General features: G+C 40.4%; 1 protein-coding gene across 1 annotated transcript in view; it reads left to right on the top strand.

Moving 5' to 3' along the window:
* The window catches only part of Pld5 (phospholipase D family member 5), a 318,831-nt gene that overhangs the window by 182,359 nt on the left and 115,658 nt on the right, over positions 1-20,814 (top strand). The window contains exon 3 of the mRNA XM_028755260.1: positions 5,001-5,169. Coding sequence (XP_028611093.1) covers positions 5,001-5,169 — 169 coding nt within the window. The remainder of the gene's footprint in view (positions 1-5,000; positions 5,170-20,814) is intronic.

The raw sequence follows: 20,814 nt of genomic DNA, 5'->3' as shown, positions 1-20,814 counted from the left end.
TGTGCAGGAGCTACTCTGAAGTATGAAATAGGAGTGGCCATCTGCATCACACACTTCCATTATTCTTTAGAGCTATGCCCAGTCATCCTTAAAGGAGCTTTGTTGGCTAAAGCTCCGTGACACAGTGCATTGAAGGTGCAGTACTAGGGCAGTCTAAACATGTGAGGGTCCATCTTTACTTGTTGGAATGTAACACCCTTATACTTGCACTAGAGATGATATCATGAACCATTAAATGTTCTTCAAGTGTAATTTATCTGGAGTTGTGTTAGAGTCAATGTTTTCAAAGAATTAAACTTCACCAGTAACATTTCAGTCATGAGTGATTCTGTCTTCAGGTCTGGATTGGTCCCAGTTGTCTTTTGTTTTCTTCCTCTAGGTAGGAGATTCTAATGTAACCCATTTTTTACATGCTAAATTATAGGTTCAATATCCATATCATCTTGACAGTAATGAAAAGTTGCCATGTGGTTAAGACACTAGTTCTTGGTAAGAATTCACTCCAGACTGCCTTTGGGAAGATCATGGAACGCAGTGGTCTATTGTCTTAGGGGTTTCATTGCTGTAAAGAGACCCAATAACCATGGTAACTCTTATGAGGAAACCGATTAGAGAACTGGCCTAAAGTTTCAGAGGTTTAGTCCATTATCGTAATGGTAGGAAGCATGGCAGTATGCAGACAGACATGGTGCTGGAGGAGCCAAGACATCTACATCTTGATCCAAAAGCAACCAGAAGGAGACTCTCTTCCAAAGCCTACCTACACAGTGACAGGCTTCTTCCAACAAGGCTACATCTATTCCAACAAAGCCACACCTCCTAATAGTGACACTAAAATTTCTGCTAAAATTTCTCTGCTTTATTTGCTGTGTTGGGAATGATCAGAATGCTGGATTTGAATTAGAGACTAAGCAAAATAAAAATTTCAAAATCCAAGTTTATAAATAATCCATGAATTCTATATAGATTCAGTGAAAAGAATACCAGGATTTCCAAATAAGATGAGGGATCCTGACTTATTTATATGCTCAGTAGAGACCACATGGCACCCTTGAAAGAATGGCTTGGTGTAAATTGATTTACAATTGTACCATCGTTCTATAACCTTCAATTGTGTTTTCAGATTGATGGGGGATGCTTTACTGCTTGTTGTATGGTTTTTAAATGTGAGTTGCTTGTCAGGATCCAGAAACCGCTGATGATCTTGAATCGTTTATTCCCACTCTGTCTACCTTCTAACAGATAATTGGAGTTCACATGTGGATGGAATTAAAATATCTACTTTGAGCCACTGTTTACTGCCTCTGTGTGTTTGGGAGTAGGCAACTTTTAACCCTCACTCACCCTGACTTCCAAAACACTCATTTCTCCTGAATCTGGCTTGGCTCCCTTCATGAATGGTCCCCCTGAATCTTCTCATTGGCTTCTCATTCTACCAACCATAAAAACAGGCATGACTTTTACATCAGACTTTAGGGTAGTTTTCTCTTCATGTTTTCTACCTTTGTAACCACGTCAAGTTTCATTTTACCTTCTATTTCAAGTTTCTTATTATCTTTAACTGAACCAATCACCATCCATATCCAGATGTTCAGATTTTATTGAAAGATGGTTTACAGATTTGTTGGGCACCTTCTGCACAGTGTGTTAGGTACTGGGGATGTAAACCTGGACCAAATAAACATGTTCTTTGTTTCATACATACACACGGACACATAGTCACACTCACAGAGACACAAATATACACACAACATACACAGAGACATACACACAAACACAGATGCACATATACAACAAACACACATAAAACATAACATACATATACACAACATTGCACTACACAACACAGATGCATATACACAGAGATGCACATATACATACAGATGCACACATACATGCACACACATGCACATACACAGATACATGGGCACAGATGCATACATACACAAATACAAACACAGATGTGCATACATAACACATACAAACACAGATGCATAGCATACACACAACACATATACACATACACACACACAACAATATACTACAACAACAACACACAGGAATGCACACATGCATGCACACACATAACATACAGTCACAGATACACACACGCGCGCACACACACACACACACACACAGACACACATACTGCAATCTAGAAAAACAACCTTCGACATGGAAATTTTGAGAGTAATGCATAGGATGACAGGGGAAGAACATGTTACCTTGGACACTTATAATAAAGAAATGTCACCTATGTTGTGGTCATAGAGGAGCCTATAGAGAAATGATGTTTAAATTGGAAATTAGAAAGTTTAAGAGATCATGCATGGCTAGTATAGGAATTGGGACATGGGGGTGTACTTGCTGCATTAGAGACTAGAGAGAAGAGCAGCAAATGAAAAGAAAGATGCTACGGTGGTTGAATCCTCAGAGAAGTCATTTGAGTCTCATGGAGCTGCAGAGAATCATGTAGAGTGAAAATATGTGCCATCCTCAGTGTGGGTAGGGGGTGGAAGCAGCCTAAGGCCAGTGGAAACCATCAAAAGCAAGTTCAAATTGAGAGCCCTTTCTTAGTTCCACCATGAGAAAAAAAATGGTTTGAAAAAGAGCACAAGTCTCTGTAAGGAGACCATTGATAGTGACTCTAGAGCCAGCTCAGAGTCAACATGCTATCCCTTCAGGAAAATCAGAGTCCATGTGTTCTGTCTGGTTCTCATTTACACGTTCTTGTACTCATAATACCACAACATATTTAAGATACGGCTTCTAAAATGCCTGCTGCATGCTTTTTATCCCCATGTATTTAATGCAAAGTCCCTGTTTTTCTTGCCAGAACTATTCCAACCTTCTCTACCCTTTCCTAGTCAACAACTAATCCCCCATGTCTCCCTTCAAGTTACATGCAGGTGTACTGGCAGAGTTAGCTCTCAGAAATACATTCACTTGTTGCCAAATGCATCAAAACCTTGTCCAAACTCCTCCCTTTGTCCACAGTCTTCATGCGATTGGCTCTATGGATGTTTCTGGTCTCCTCCACCTCATGAGCTGCTGCCTCACTTTCCTACCTCACTTACTTCTTGGTTCACCAACTCAAAAATATCCAGATATACTAAACATTTCCCTCAACTCTGAGCACCTTCATCTTCTGGCTTACACCTCAGGGCTCCCATGTCTCAGATTCATGTCAGACCCAGTCTCCTCCAATTCCAGGTATCCTGGTCAGAATTATCATTTTCCTCTTTGCCAGTGTTCCAATCAATTCTTATCCATCACCATCTCACCACAGTGTGCTTCCTACTCAAGTCAATGTGTCTGGGACAAGCTTTCTATCAGTTGTAAATTTCTCAGGGCCAAGGAGGCTGTTAACAGTCACTTCTGTGTTACATGTTGTAACTTGATTGTCCTTTCCTACTAGGGAATCAATAAACATTAGTGACTTTATAGGTACACATAGAGTAATAGCTCTCTAACACGGAGAATGTCTTGGGCCATGAATTCAAATCTTAGTCTAGCTCTGCCATTCCAGATTCATCCCTCATGAATTTGTTTTTGCAATATTTTTTTTTTATTTCTGATTCAGGCTAAAGTTTCAAAAAGAGTACCAGTTTATAATTCTACTAAGAAATGCTAAATTGTGTGGTGAAAGCTAAAACTCATTTGATAATCATTTACTGAGTTCTGATTATAGAAGTGTGTGTGTGTGTGTGTGTGTGTACTAAGATTCAAACCCATGACCTCATGCATGATAAGGATATGATCTACCACTGAGCTCCATTCCAGCACTGAACTATCTGCCTGTCTCTGGGCATTCAACTGTGACTAAATCAGATCATTGTGATGGAAGTATTTAACACATAATTTCATTCTTCATTTACAGAAGAATGTACATTTAGTAAACTGGAAACAAATTTTTTATCCTTTCATTAAGAATCTATGTGTCTGCAATAACAACTGATGAAAAATAAGGGGCCATAAATTTGAAGAAGAACGGGGAGAGGTATAGGGGAGGGCTTGAAGGGAGAGAGAGGGAGGGAGAAATATAGCAATTATAAATGCAATCTTACAAATGAACAACAACCAAAAAAATGTATGTCACCTAAATCAATAGTCGGAAACAGTTTGAAGTGTAGTACCAAAGGGAGGTGTCCATGATAGACATGTTACCATTATATTAGAAATATACAAGCACAAAGAACTCCAGGATGTTGTTGATTTATCTAAGTTATAATTATTACCATCATTTTACATATTCTTTTTTAGTGGGAGGTTCTACACCGTATTTATCTGTATAGCCCTGGCTTTTCTGGAACTTGCTCTATACACCAGGCTGTCCTTAAAGTCACAGAGATCCACCTGCCTTTGCCTCTGCCTCCCAAGTGCTGGGAATAGAGGTGGGCACCATTACCACCTAGCTATTTTATATTTTTTTACCTCTGACTTTAAGGCAGTTCTAAGTTTTATAACTTCCTTCTTGGTATTGCTTTTCTCCTTGAGCTGGGAGGCACCTAGAGGAGAGTTAAGCCATAATAACTACATTTATTGAATTCTAATAGATCCAACATTGTATTAGATACTGATGATATGAAAAATTTAATTCATGCTCTCAAACAGCTTTCAGAAGTGGCATATTATAAAAGAATTGGATTGTGCCAGGGGAAACATTAGGAGCATGATTCTGAAGAAGAAAATTCGTTCATAGGAAGCACTGCTATATTTTCATTTTCAAGATGAATTTAAAACACATCAATGGCATGTGCTAGATTTTTCTGAAATACAAGTGAATGCTAACTAAAGAAAAATAACATCAACTTTCAAAACACCTCAGGTTAGGGTACAGAATGTGTAAGCGGAATTTGGTAGACAAACAGAAATTTTTAGAAATATATATATAACTGAAAAACTTAAAGATCACTTTCCATGTTTCTCTGAATGCAGGTGATAAGATCAATGGCTTCAAATTTGACAAGTTTTTGTTTGTTTTCAAAATCTTTTTTAAGAATTGCTCTTGTGGAAAACATTCCTGAAGGCCTTAACTACTCTGAAGATGCCCCATTTCACTTACCGCTTTTCCAAGGCTGGATGAACTTACTCAACATGGCCAAAAAGTCTGTTGACATAGTGTCTTCCCATTGGGACCTCAACCACACCCATCCATCAGCATGTCAGGTAAGCCACATTCTCTATGCTTGTGATGGTTTTATGTGCACTTTACACTCCTTACTGTCCTTACCCTCAACAAGACCAGAGCAGCTCAGTTTACAAATCCCATCTCCCCCATGAGCACATGAACAGTTATGTGTTTATGCATTTATAGAACTGTTCCATTGTTAATCATGTGTCATTCCACTACTGTGATCATCCATGTTTGTTCAGGGCAAGATCATGTTCCATCTTTGTCTACAAGAGGCTCTGTGTACAGTGCTACCAAGCAGCATGGCTTTGAGGATGCTACCCACATCATAACACCTTCGTACAGCATGGCCTAGAATTCTGTGTTGTGTAGTTTGTGGGCTTACACATCTATCTGCCTTCTGAGATGTGTATTTGGTCCAATTGTGTTATACAATTCATCTTCATGTCTCTGAACTAACTTTTTAAAATAATGAAGTCAAACTTCTCAGGATAGTTATATTTTTGACTCTGTCACTTTTGTGTAGATAAGAAAAGGTGATTTCTGAATTAAATACTCAGAAGGAAAAATGAAAAATATCCTTGCAACTTTAATGTCTTTTTCTTTATACTGGTTAGCTATAATGATTTACATTGAGCTCCTATCCATGTATATGAATACTGACCTATATTTAAATGTCCTGTATGGGTTCTGGGTCAAAGAAGTTTTGTTTCTTTGCATACAAGTCATATTGACAAACCTTATCATCACTTTTGACTGTGATCTTGAAATATGTTATTCATCCAATTATACCACTTTGACTATTTTATAGTTATCAGAAAATAAGTAAAAACAAACAAAACCATAACAGTCATACTGAAGACTTTGAGTAAACGTATTAAAAGTATATTGTGTTCAACATGTTCCCACTTCTACCATTTTAAGTATATGTTTCAGGTTTTATTGCTACATAATGTATCATCCACAACTTAGTAACTGGGAAAACAAAGATCATTTGCTTACTTGTGGTTTGAGGCAGGGTTTGGCAGACAATAATCTATGCAGTGATTGGGGGGATGGATTACCTGAGGCCAGAGGAGCCAGATTGAATGGAATATATTCAGCATCTCAACTGAGAATTCTGAAATGTGTGGAGTGGCTGGGTCTCTTGCTAGTTCTCTCTTAGAATTCTGTAAATGAACTTGAGTTCTTTATATTGTGGTTGGATCCATCAAAGAAGAGCAGAAGCTCAGAGGCCTGTTAGCTTGATATCTGGTATTCCAGAATGTGGCATCCATTTATTGTATTTCATTGGTTTAAGGAAGTCACGTACACAAGATAAGAGGAGACACATCCAGGAACTGAGTGTACCAGTTGGTTACTGTCTTTGAAAATGGTACAACACAGACTACTTTCTGACCACAGCAATTTACTCTCTTCTACATACAAAATACAAATCAGTACATCCTCAAATGTAATTAAATCTGTGGCATGAGAGCCTCATGGCTCTGCATGTGGGATTCTCTTGCTTTGGAAACACATGCGTTTAAAAGATTGTTTATATGCCCAAAGGACACCCCAAACACCCAGCATGAAAACAGAGATGAGATGTTCATGGTCACTTTTATTCATAAGGAAAGAAAGGGAGAATATGGGCTAAGAAAACTCATTCATCATTAGTCTGTGGTGAGGCCAGATCTAGTCTGGCACAAATCTTGAGTTTTACAACTTTAGAAGCAAGAATGTGTTCTAGGATCTAGCTGTGACTCTTCTGTTGTTCATTTGTATTTTGTTTGTTTGTTTTGAGACAGGATAGCCTAGGTATTCCTGGATGTCCTGAAACTTGCTATAGACCTGGCTGGCCTTGGATTCACTGAGATCCTCCTGCTTCTACCTCCCAAGTGCTGAGTTGAAGCCATGGGACCCACACTCTGCTAGGATCTAGTTCTTTACAAGTAGTTTCCTAACCTGGTCATTCCATATGCTGCATCCAACTGTGGGTTTTCCTTAATTGTGCGGTGAATAATTAAACACAGGACCTTGTATATACCAGGAAAATGTTCCATTGTGAAGCCACATCCTCAGCCCATATTCTTTTCCCATAAGAAACAGATCAAGTTTCCTTCATACTCTTTGTTATGATAGTGGATTTTTTTTTACTCTCTTTAAATTAATTTCTTTCTTTCTTTCTTTCTTTCTTTCTTTCTTTCTTTCTTTCTTTCTTCCTTCCTTCCTTCCTTCCTTCCTTCCTTCCTTTCCTCCTTTCTTTCTTTATTTTCCTTTTGTTTTTGTTGTTTTGTTTTGAGATGGAGTCTCAAGTATCTTAGGCTGCCCTCGAACCTGCTGTTTAGCCAAGGTTGTCCTGAATGTCTGGTCCTCTAGCCTTCACTCTTCATGTTATGGGATAGCTGACATAAGCCACCACATCTATGCAGTGCTGGGATTGAAGCCAGGGTCTCCTGCATGCAAGGCCAGCTCTCTACCCACTATCACATTCGCAGCCCCTTCTTCATTGCTTTTAAAGAAACTATCTTATCTAATGGAGAATAGTCAAACACAACAATTATTTCTAAACTAACAGAGCCTGCAAAGTGTTCAAGGGGACCATAAACAGCAGAAAGATGAGCAGGAAGTATAACCCAAAGCACCTATTTATTACAAAATGGCTGTAAGCAAAATATTCCATAGAACATTACACTCTGGCAAGCAAGCCCAGCTCAGCAGCAGACAGACACAAATAAAGACATCCCTGGGCTCAGTGTCTCATCTAGATGAGAGGTGAGCTTGTAAGAATGAGTGGCAGCTGTTATTAGCAAGAATGATAAATGTGAAGTTTACAAAAACATTGCCTGGAAACTGACATTGCTTAAAAGTGTATTATATATTTCACTCCGAAGTACTGCATTGTGTGAATGTATGTGTGTATACATATATGTGTGTGAGGGTGCACATGTGTATGTATGCTTGCCTGTGGAAGAATAGAGGTCAATTTCAGGTATCATTCCTTAGAAACTGCACACCTCGTATACAAAGACAGAGTCTCTGAATGGGTCACCTCAATGGTAATTAGGCTGGACTACTGAGCCAGTGAGCACAGAAACTGCCTTTTCCTAATTTTCCAGCACTGGAATTACACTAGAACTGTACCAAGCCCAGATTATCATGAGTCCTGGGTATTGAGCATGGGTCTTCACATTTACAAGAAAGGTACCCATTGAGCTGTCTCCAAAGGATGCTGTTTTTATTCCTACCCTTCTTTTATCTTCCCTACATCTAAATGGGGTCATTAGCCTTCGTGCCTGTTTCTTTCTGTTCTTTGCACTGTTTTGAGGCCCAGTTGAAGGCTAGTGGATCCTACAGAGCCATGGCAACTATACCTTGAAATCAGTGAAAACACTTGGTTAGGAAAAAGAGATTTCACTTCTTTCTGCCGTGAGGATGACTTCTTCTAACACAAATATTAAGATTTACAGGAAATTTTGATTGCTAATTTATGAGATAAAATGATAAGATTTTTATGAAATCAAGATGTTTTGGGGAAGTCAAGAAACATGGGTATTGGAGGCTTATCAGTTAGAGCTACCTGATCTGTACAGAGAGAGTACCTGTTCTTTCCAACTTCACTGTGAGGTACCAAATGAAATAATTAATGAGCTGAAACAATGGAATGTTGAAGAGATGCATTTATGGGAAGTCAGTTAGTTGCTGGCCTCCCAGAGAGCTCCCAAGTGGCATGATTGCCAACTGATGATACTTTGAAATTGTTTGATTTGGGAAAATTTGGATAGTTTTTAAATTGCACAGGATTTGGCGGAGTTAATGAGGCATGAGAGAGCGCAATGATCCAGAAGGTCATTTGCAAAGTACAACTTGGGTCCTCTCTCCACACATTAGATGATTAGCAGATTTCAGAAAGCTTGTAGGATTTGCCTACTTAGCAGCTGTGTGACCTCAACCAGCATCCTGGACGTTCTGTGCCTCCATTTTCTCAGCATAAAAACCAGGGTGATAGCAGATGCTGCTAAAGCCTATGTGTGTGCTTATTACTACCATAAATGTCATCATGTACATTCACTCCTCTGTCATACACCACAGCTGTGTTCCAGTCAGCTTAACACTGTTCGCCATTAAGGATCTAGGAAATTCACTGTGACAGAAACTTAGTCATTACCTGTTTAAAAAAAAAAAAGGCAATTCTTTTTCAAGGATGAGGATGAGATAAACTATCATAATGTGTGTGTGAATTCTGACCTTCATTTTATTTGTCATGGATTTTTATGCACATATACACACATGTTCACACATAGAGATACATACTCAGAGAGAGAGGGGAGGGGGAGGGAGAGAGACAGACAGAGAGAGAGAGAGAGAGAGAGAGAGAGAGAGAGAGAGCAGATACGTAGTCTTATCTCAACCATCTGCTTATCCACTGAAGCACACTGTCCCTCCCTCTGGTGTTCAGGAAGTCAGCGTCCACTTTGTCTTCGGTAAAGAGCTGATGCCCCCACCAACATCTCAAAGCCCGTTCTGCAGAATTCTATATACTTTTCTCTTTACCTTTCCATTGGTTCGTCAGTTGTTATCTGGTACAGTTTTTATGTGCTAATAATATTTTTGACATATTAGATCCTAGAAAAGTAACATTTTATTAGAAAATAATCTTCAACCTCAATCTTTATTTTCTAAGATAAAAACTAAAACAAGACAGGCTTGTTGGTGCATGTCTATAATCCCAGTGTGCAGGAGTATGAAGGACTTAAGGCCAGCCCATGCTACATGGCACAGGGAAGGTGTAGCCTGATGTCCTGACTCATTTGGCCATACCCTTGGTAGACTCCTATCTCCAGAGTCTGCCTGGAGCCACGCCCATTCCTCCCTTGCAGTACCCAATGTTATAACTGACTCTTGCTAAGGCTTGGCCAGCAGCCAAGGGCCTTTGTTTCCTCTAACGTACAATGCTTTTCCTTGGCATGCTTGTTTCACAACCATCTTATGATTAATTCATAAATGATACTGGCATTTTCTATTAAAATTACTTCTCATATTAGTCCATATCCTTTGTTCACAGTCTCCATTTCCTCAACTCTCCATCATCAGTGGCTCTCTAAGGCCTTCTCCCTTCCATCTCTGTCCCTACCTCTGTCGATGGTCCTTACTCCTTCTTCAGGTCTTGCAACTTGAAGACTTGTGATATCTTTTCACCTCTCATATCCATGATCAGAATCCACTTTGTAATAAAATACTAAGTCTGGAGCCCAGAGGAATCCTATTTTTCAGTGGTATTAGAGGTTATATATTAATTATCTCTTATATTTAATGTTTTTTTACTGGCACATATTCATCCATATTTAGGAGATATGATGTATGTACTAAATATATAAAATGATGATTAGCTCAGAGAAATTAGTACATGCATTTCTTCTGTCATTTCTTGATAGCAGGTATATCTAATTTTTTTCTAGCTATATTGAGGTATGTAAGTCATTAGTGTCAATTATATTCACCCTGCGGGGCACAGAATAATAGATCATATTCCACTTGTCAGACAATGGAATTACACCTCTTGGTCCCATGGGTCTCTTTTCCCCCTATGCCACCAACCCTATTCTCTCTCTAGTCTCTGGTAACCACTGTTAGTATTCCATGAGTTTTGTTGTTTAGATTCCACTTATGAGGGAGACCATTAGCATCTTTAATTCTGTGCCTAACTTGTTTCACTAAACATAATGCTCTTCAGGTCTATCTATGTTGTCATTGTGACAGACTTTCAAGTACTGGGGACCATTGCAAAGTAGTGGAAACTTGGAAATGTAGGAGCCTTGAGGAAAGTCCTTAGACCAGTGAGGGTGTGCCACCAGCTCTCAAAGAGGATTACAAGATGCTGGGTTTTTTTTTTTTCCTCTTCTTCTGACTCATGACCCATGTGGTAAGTGGCTTCTTCAGACATGGCTCCCATTCTGAGGTGCTGCTTCATCTGAAGCGCAAAGTTATGGAGCCGTTGTTCACAGAAGCTCCAAAAGTAAGAGCCACATAAATAAGTAAATCCATATTTGCCATATATTCTATTGTAATATGAAAAAACTGCTAATATAATCACAGTCTTTTCACTATGATATATGGCACTGGCTATAAGGACCCATGGGGGACCTTCAGCATACCACAGCTATAGAGTTTGGCATGGGGGACCTTCAGCATACCACAGCCATAGAGTTTGGCATTTGATGTATTTTATATACTTAGTGGTTTAATACCTGTGGCCACTTTGAGCAAGTGCCATAACCCCTGCAATTCTTAGTTCCTCATCTAGAAAACATACAGGATAAAATCTACTTCATATTGCTTTGTACAATGATGAAGCAAGGCTCAAGAAGGCACTGCTTCTGTTTTCCACACTCATGATCTTAAATTTAGTGAATCATTTTAAAACAGGAATGATATCCGTTGCCCACAATGACTTCGGCCTCTGTGAGAAGTGGCCACGAATCTATCCAGAACATACATTTCTATTGTCCTACAGGCTTAGGTAAAGAACGGAGAAGGACAAATGTGCTTTGTTCTCTGTAGATCTCAGTTTCCACTCCTGATGTGGTAGCTTATAACCATGACTGCCCAGAATAACCTGGGGACCTTGACAATAGATGGATGTGCCCCTCCACCCGACTGGAGCACTTTTACATTATAATATTTGGAAAGAGGCCAAGTTTAGAATGACTAGAGGAGTCCACTGGGCAGCCAAGATTGAAAATGGCTGGTAGAAAATGTGCCAGTGTAATAAACATAGTTTGAGGTTCATGGTTTAAGACAGCCCCAGGTTGTTCCCCTTCCCCAGCTGGCTTGGCAGCCTGATTTTTGCCCACTTCAATTTAATCCCGTGCATCACCATTAGTCTCTCAGGGACCAGACAACAGCTTATCTTTGAGGAACTTGTGGATTCCTGGACTGTGGAGCCTGGGTGGTATTTATCCCTGTGTCTAGATCTACCGCATCTACCCAGGGGGAGCTGTGGGTTGATGTCAAACCATAGATGACTCCTGAGATCTGCCTGTCATCTCCAGATGGAACATAATTTCAGCAGACTTCCTGGTGCAATGTCAGCATGAGCCAGCCGAGCCTAAGAGGAAAGGTGACCCTTGTCAAAATAGTACCTTTCCCCAGCTCTGCACTGGCAACACTAAGCAAATGCTTACTTACATCAGCATTCTCCAATTTTAAAAATGTGACAACGAACCGTTTTCAATGTGCCTCCATTGAGCAGAATGTTTGTGAAGGATTGTGCTATTTGCTGGAAATACAAAAAATCAAATATACAAGGGAGACCCCCCCAAAAAAAGAAAAACAAAAAAACACCTATGAACACTCAGAAAGAAAATACAGCCACACTAGGAGCTGCAAGAGAATGGACCGAGAGGCCTGCCTCTGCCCTTTGGGGCTCAGCAGCTCTCCGGCTTCCATGGCTTCTGTCCTCCCCTAGTTTGCTCTTTCTGTACTTAGTTTCTACTTTCTGCTGCTTCTGCATGCTCCTATCTCCCCATCTGTTGACAAATTATGATTATGCCCCTGCTTGTACTCCAGTATATTTCCAAGGGAGATCATTTTTTTGCTACAAATGCATAAATAACATTCTTGGCAGGTCTTTAACCTGTGTTATTTCTCCCAAAGCCAGTGATGTAGATGTCAATAAATCATGGTTCCAAAGGCATTCTTCTTCATTCTCTGGATCAAATGAAGACTAGGTTTGTCCTATTGTCTTGGGTCTTTGTTTGTTTGATTGTTTTCTCTTTTCTCCCTCTATGCATTTCCTATCTTATAGTAGATTCTCTCTCTGTCTCTCTGTCTCTCTGTCTCTCTCTCTCTCTCTCTCACACACACACACACACACACATGTGCACATACATACACACACACACACTCCCATCCTTTTTCTCTGCTGTTGTGTTTTTCATTTTTGGCTTGATGTTTTGAGTTATGATGAAGTCTCACTGGATATCCGTAAGTAACCTCAAATTTGCAGCAATTCCCCTGTCTCTACTGACTGAGTGCAAGGATTATGGGTGGGCACCAGCATCTGTGGCTTAGTACTTTATTTTAAAAAGGGCAATTGCATATTTTCTCATTATATTGCAATAGCTTCTTGCTATAAATATCTGAAAAACTGCAGTTTTAAAAAGGTAAATCATCTCTCTGTGGCTATTAAAAAGTTTTGGACAGTTGATAGTCCATGCATAATTTATACACACAAATGCATACACAAACACACACAAATAGATATACACACTCACATGTGCACACACACTCTCACACAACACACACACACACACACACACACACAGATTCATTACAGGAGACAGCTTCTCCTCTGGCACAACTCCCCCTGCATGGATTCCCTGGAGAGATTTTAATTCTTTGGGGTCTATTATTTCAGGGACCTTGATGCACCTGCTCCTGTTTTACGTCATGCATTGCTTCTATTAAGAACCTTTATTTAGCAAATGCATTAAATATTAATGCAGAAAAGATTATGCCCTGCTCATTTCTTTTTCCCTCTCTCTTCTTTTACAGTGCTGAGAGGGTTTTTTTTCTTCTTACATTTGATTAGAGTCTTTCCTTAAAGCTGTTCCTCATTTAGGGTATGCAGGCAGGACAGTTGCTAAGTCTCTAAATATCTACAAATTTTTCTCTGTTTCACCCCCACATATGAAGTTCTTGTACAGCACGGGATTCTTGGCTAGGTCTGCCCACTGGTGGAACTTAGCACTGTGGCGGCTGGCTCCTTTCCAGTCGCATATGAATTCTTTCTGAGTCACCTCTTCCCTTCCTTTAACCAGAGGCATGTAAGAATTCCAGTCCCTGGTGTCCAGCTGCTTTACAAAGCATCCAGGTCTTTTCTCCCAGAAAATGTGCCTCTGCTCTCAGGTGTGCTTTAAGCTCCTTTTCAGATTTACGTCTTTCCTGAGTTGGACAGTTTTTTCTACTTCTTCAGACTTACTTTGCCTACTTCTTTTTTCTTTCACTGCATTTATTAGTTGAATATGCCCTTTGTCTAGCAGATTATTCTCCTCATGTTTGTGTATGCATGTGTGTGTACATATGCGCATATTGTGAATGTATGTGTATTTATGTACATGTGTGTATACATGCACATAGATGCATTAAAACACTTCAAAACTTGGTCCTCAGGCTGTGTCTTAGTTATGATTTTCATTCCTTTGAAGAGACACTATGACCAAGGCAACTCTTATAAAGGAAACATTTAATTGGGGCTAGCTTGCTGTTTTAGAGATTTAGTCCATTATCATCATGACAGGAAAAATGGTAGTGTGCAGGCAGACATGGTGCTGAAGAAGGAGCTGAGAAGCCTACATCTTGACCTAAAGACAGCCAGAAGGAGACTATCTTCTGCGGGCTCTGGATTGCACTGGCCAGGCTTGAGCATATATATGAGACCTCAAAGCTTTGCCTCCACAGTAACCTCCACATACCCTCTAACAAGGCTACATATCCTCCAATAAGGCTAGTCCTCCCATGGGCCAAGCACATTCAAATGACCACAGGCTGCTAGCTTGAACTTGAACCATGGCTGTAGATTGTCTAAGTTTGGACTGAAGTTCCATTCCAACCACATCTCTGCATCTTGGAGTATTCACATGTATTTGGGTCTTGGCTTCTGGCTTTTTTATCATCAGGTGCCCACTTTGTTTGTGTTAAGTCAGCTTTCCATCCCTCTGGTGAAAACTTAAGGTAATAAGTTTATAAAGACCAAAATTTTTTTTCTACTCACAGCATTGCAAAGTGCAGGCCATGGTCAGGTGGCTCTACTGTTTAGAAGCTCAAGGCAGATCAGTAGGACTCGGCTGATGGATAGGCAGTAGAAACAGAAAGGTGGAGGGCTGTTTACCATTCCCTTCAAGGGGCATCACCAAGATCTGAGGATCTCTCAGATCTCTCACTAGGCCCCATCTCCTCATGTCGCCCTCTCCTCCCAGCAATGTCAACTAGGAGACCTAGACGGTAACATACAAGATTCTGGAGGACACTCAAGACTCCAGTCATGGAAATGTTCAAACATCAGTAACTTTTGTGTTGGATCAATTTAAATGGATGAGTACTTCTCTTTATCAGAATGCTGAGGCTTTTTTTCCTTTCATGTGGAGAAAGATAAAGGCTGGAAGAATTTACTTGGGCAAGTGGAGAATGATTGATCCCCGTCGATTCCTTCTTCTCAGCCTCAGGCCTGGGGCGCTGCCTCAGTGCCTGCCTTGCTTCTGATTGAACAAACATCTCTGGGTCGTTCAAGTGAGGTGAAGACAACCCTCAGGTGCCTTTGCTCCCCAGACTTTAACTCTGCTGCTGTGAGAATGTTTTTTTTTTTTTTCTGAGAAATGCTGTTTAAACCATCAACCTTTCACCCAACCTATAACCAAATTAATAATGTACTTTAAGATTATTTACAACTGTGTATTCATTCTGTTTATATATTCTGCAGACAACATGTTTAGAGTTAACTGAATTCTAAGAAAGACATTGTAATCAGTCCTACTCTACTGTGGACTTTCAATGTCATTAACTCCTCCAAGCTCAGTGGAATACACAGCCTTGGTTGTATCACATTGCTTACTTTTCCCTTGTGACCCATTCCTGCCCTGACTCAGAACAACGAATGTATATGTGAGTGAGATGTGGTGACCAGGTCTAAAAAACACTCACTGTAAGTCACGAGGCATTGAAAGCACCTCCTACACACAAAATATGTTGGAAGCAACATTATAGTGTGATAAGACCAGAGTGTGGCTTTGTGTGTTGTCCTGAGTTAAACAGGAGAAACAGCACATACACACATACACACACACAGAGACACACACTCCCTTGAGGCACCTGTAAAAGGAGCATAGAGATAAAAGTTCCTTATTGCTTTTGTTATCACATTTCCAGTTTTCTTAGACTAGACTCTTTGATTAGAACAGACCAAAACACTGCTGAGTAAGTCAGACCCACTCTAAGGAAAACAGCACCAAGAGTCTTTCTTGTCTTATGGTGCATCTCCACATGCTAGTCATTAGTTGCTCTCCTACCCTGAACTGTTTGGCTTAGGAGACACAAATAAACTTTAGCTCAGGAAAAGGGGGCCAAAAACCTGGGAGTAACTGTTTCCCAACAAAATGGCTCTGTAGGCAGAGATACAGTGACTGAGAACAGAAAGAGCTCCTAGGCATACCTTGACACCATCAAGCTGAGTATCATCAGCTCTCCCTTGTGTTCTGTTTCTTTGTTTTTATTGTTTATTTTTTGTTGTTTTGTTTTTGTTTGTTTGTTTGTTTGTTTTGCTGCTCTTGTTTTCCTATGTCCTTATTTACAAAAAGAGATTAGTAGATCTCTAGAGTATCTTATATCTATGGGATTCTCATTTAGTTATCAAATCTTAGAATCTTGCTTCATAATGAAGAGGTAAAACTCAGTGGCTTTCCCAAGTACTTTGTGGAGCCCCTGGGTTTTATACAGAAGAATATAGAAAGGGTGAACAAAATGTTAAGTGTAAGATTTTAGGGCCAAGGGAAATAGTTCTATTGATATAGCACTTTCCTTAAAATTATGAGGACTGTCTTGGAGTTTTGTTGCTGTGAAGAGACACCATGACATAGAAACTCTTATAAAAATAAATATTTTATTAGGGCTGGCCTATAGTTTCAGAGGTTAGTCCATTATCATCATGGTGGGAAGAATGGCAGTATGCAGGCAGGCATGCTGGTGAAGAAGGAGATGAGAGTTCTACGTCTTGATCCTCAGGCAGCAGGAAAGACCTTGTGCTACACTCAGAATAGCTTGAGCCTGCCCCCACAGTGACACACTTCCTCCAACAAGGCCACACCTACTCCAACAAGGCCACACCTTCTAATAGTGCCTTTTCCTATGGGCCAAGCATTAAAACACATGAGATTATGTGGGCCATTCCTGTTGAAACCACCACAAGAATGTAAGTTCAATTCCCAAAACTCACATACAAAGCTGAACATAGTGGTACATGCTTGTAATACCAGCAATGGTAAGATGGAGTTACATTATTATTGCCCTGAAGGGTGCCGACAAACTAGCCTTATATACTTTGGGAAGCTCCAGTCCAATGAACAACCCTTTAAACAAAAGTTTGAAGGCACGTAAGAAGCAATATCCAAGGTTGCCTTCTGAACTCCATACACATACACATGTGTACATACACACAAAATATGAACATTTGTGGGGTGGTGGGCTGTAAGAGGCAGCTGGTACTTGGTTGAGTGCAGGCCTCAAACCCTGAATACCCTAAAGGGACGGTAGATGTTCGGCCTTGCTCCTGGGCCCTGGTTCCTTTCACTCATGATAGCCCTCTATATCCCCTCCCAAAGAGAGGTTTGTGTCATGTAGCACAGGTAAAGGGTGTGACTACAGGCCACAGAGCCTCAAGAGATCTCCACATTAATGAGATACCTAAAGGCCAGAGGGCATAGCTAATTAAGCATTCCTTCCCAGAACCTCCTCTTTACAAAAAGATATTTAACCTCAGGCCCACCCTGAGGACAAGGGGTACAGTTTTATCCACTTCCCGCCATGACAATAAACCTTTTAAAACATGAACTTCTTCTTGTCTTTGAGCCTCACCATTGAGAACCATAGAGAGGGCCTTCGACCAATGAGCCACTGCCTAATCTCCTGCCCAAGGACCTCTTTTGTTCCAGCCACAGAGTCCACCAACTCAAGCAAGCTAGCCGAGCCAGCCATGACCCAGCCAATCGAGTCGCCTCAACCAAGAGTCTCATCCACCCCAAGGGGCACCTCCGGAGCTTCTCTCCCTCACCTGCCCACCCCCCTCAGTCCTTCTGTGGTCTCTCAGCAGTGCCTGGGTGTCCAAAGGCTGAGACCAGCCAGTTTCCTGCCAGCTGGCTTGGCCTGGAGATCCCCAATCCAGGAGCTCTGCCCTCACGGGACCTCAGACTGGAATCTCCCCATGCCTGGAGTGGAACTCAGTGGTGGAGCCTTGTGGAGTGAACTCAGTCCAAATTCCCATGCTTCTGCCCCCCTGAGCCACCTGGGGTGACAGACAGGCAAGACCCACAACTCAGTCCAACAGAATTCATGCCCACACATGGGCACCACAGACCCACAAACACTCACATGTATATACACAAATGAAATAAAAATGCATTTTATGTAAACAGAGTGTTAGATTGTAAGGCAAGTTTGAGAACTGTGAGCTACACACTTCCCTAAAAATCATTTTACCAAGTTCATTGTCCCAAGCATGACTTCTCTGCTTGGCTGAGTATCTTTGCTTTTTCCTTTCATGTTATATTTGAGCATTTCATTCTCTGTTCTAGTTAATTTGAGACAACAGATACAACAATAAATTTATTAACTCCACTCACTAATCATCAAAGGGTACCATAATCAAAATATGGTACCCCCAAAATATACATCTTGAATATACAGATTATTTTGCCTAATGACAAATAAGAACCAGCATGTATAGGTAAAGCTCCTTTTACCTCTGCCTATAGTACAGTGCATTTTCTCTTTTTTTAAAAGGGTAGTTTCATTTATAAAGGAAAAGTCCATCCATACAGCACTGGCAAGAGAGCTACTCCTGAAGACAACTCCTATCATCTGAGAGACTTATCTCCTGTAGGCACAGCAAAGCTACCTAACCTGACCACACATGTCCTCTGATCGCTTTCCCCTAAGTGTCTTCCTTGTCTCAGGGATCCAGCTTCATTTTCACTATCTATGTTAAGATATATAGAGACCTTACTCTTCTGGCCACATCAAGTCTCATTTCTTTCTGGAGAATCTCTCTTAGTTACTTTTCTGTTGGCTGTGATAAAATACCCCAACAAAATTAAATTAAGGAAGGATTCATTTTGGGTCATAGCTCCAGGATATGGTGCATGATGACATGGGTGTCATAGTTATAGGAAACTGAGCCAGCTGGTCGTGTTGATGACATGGATGTCATAGTGGTAGGAACTGAGCCAGCTGGTCGTGTTGATAGCATCCACTGCAGGAAGCAGAGAAAGATGAGTGCCAATATTTAGCTTACTTTTCTCCTTTTTGTTCTCACTAATTCCCAAAATGGTGCCATCCACAGTTAAGGTGGGATTTCCTACCTCAATTAACCTAATCTAGGTAATCTCTCAACGGTTTGCATCCTGGGGTAGCTCTAGATACTGTGAGATTAACAATCAATTTTAGCCATCATAGGACCCCATACATATGTCTTGATACATGAACATAATTTAAAAATCAATCCTACTTTCATGCTTAATTCATGAGTCTAGCAAGTGGCTAATGGTTTTCAGCAGAAAGGATAAAATTTTTACTTAAAGGAAAAGATGCTTTTGTTATTTTTTTAATAAGTAAATTGAACACAGAGAACATTGTTGGAGACCCATGCAAAGCACAGTGTACTTTGAAAGGGTGGGCTACAGAGATGGTAAAGAGTCTGTACTCCTCTGGCAGAAGACCTAAGTAAAATAGCTCATGACCACCTAAAATTTCAGTTCTAAGGATCCTATAGCCTCTTTTGTTCTCTCCATGCCCCCACACAGACACATATACATAAGCATATTTAAATCTTTAAAAATTGTACATTCTGAGGTTGAGAAGATGGTCATAAACTGCTTGATATGCAAACATGGTGACTAGAAGTTAAACCCTAGAAGCCATGCAAAACAAAAAACAAAAATGAACAAACAAACAAAAAACAAAAACAAAACAGACATGATGGCATGAGCTTGTACTCCCAGCACTCGGGAGACTAAAATAGGTGAATTCCCAGGACTTGCTAGCTAGCCTGCCTAGCTCTGTCTCAAAAGCAACTCAAAAAAACAAGGTAAATGTTGTCTGAGGAATTATAGAGGAATTTTAATTCAGCAACATGGCTGCTCTGGCAAGGGATTACATCCAAAGATCTTATCCAAATGGAGTACAGACATGCCCTTAATTACAATATGATCTGGCTGAAATATGGACATACCTTTAATATATATGTTTAATCCCTAATAATGAAGGTAAGGGTTAGTTTGTAGAAGAAAGCAGCCATGTTTGAAAGTGACATCTAATTGAGGAGCAGACAAAGTGATGAGTCAAAGATAGATTTGACAGAATGAGTCAAAGATAGGATTCACCCAACTCTCAGGAGAACTTCAAAGCATTGAGAGACAAAAAGATGATATGGTGTGTGGTGAGTGTGTATGACAGTTCTACCCAGACAGTTTTATGGACTGGTGGCAGAGAGAACAAGCTAGACACAGGTGAAGACAGAATGAGCCAGAAGATTGGGACATATTGCCAAAGTCAGTATGAGGCCAAGCAGAGCAATTCAGTGAGAAGCTGAGAGAAGCTGGATTGAATCAGTCAGCTTGGAAGATAAGATTATACAGAGGGTAGAACCTTCCAGGCCTGGGCCTGGGATAGTTAAAACAGAAAAAAATGCTCTGGGTTCAGCCCAGACAATGTATTTACACAGCTTGGGTATTGCTGGCTCGCATCTCATCACTTCATCTAAGGAAATAAAGGAAACATTTATAAAGAATGATATCCCAAGCTAACCTTGAGTTTCCATATAAACACACAGAGAGGCACATTTAGCCTCCATCATATGCATACACATTATATGCACATACATACGAGAGAGAGAGAGAGAGAGAGAGAGAGAGAGAGAGAGAGAGAGAGAG

The sequence above is a fragment of the Grammomys surdaster genome, unplaced genomic scaffold, assembly GCF_004785775.1.
Source record: "Grammomys surdaster isolate TR1022 unplaced genomic scaffold, NIH_TR_1.0 126051, whole genome shotgun sequence".
Taxonomy (NCBI): Eukaryota; Metazoa; Chordata; class Mammalia; order Rodentia; family Muridae; genus Grammomys; species Grammomys surdaster.
The sequence above is the reverse complement of the archived record's forward strand: the minus strand, read 5'-3'. Positions and strand labels throughout refer to the sequence as shown.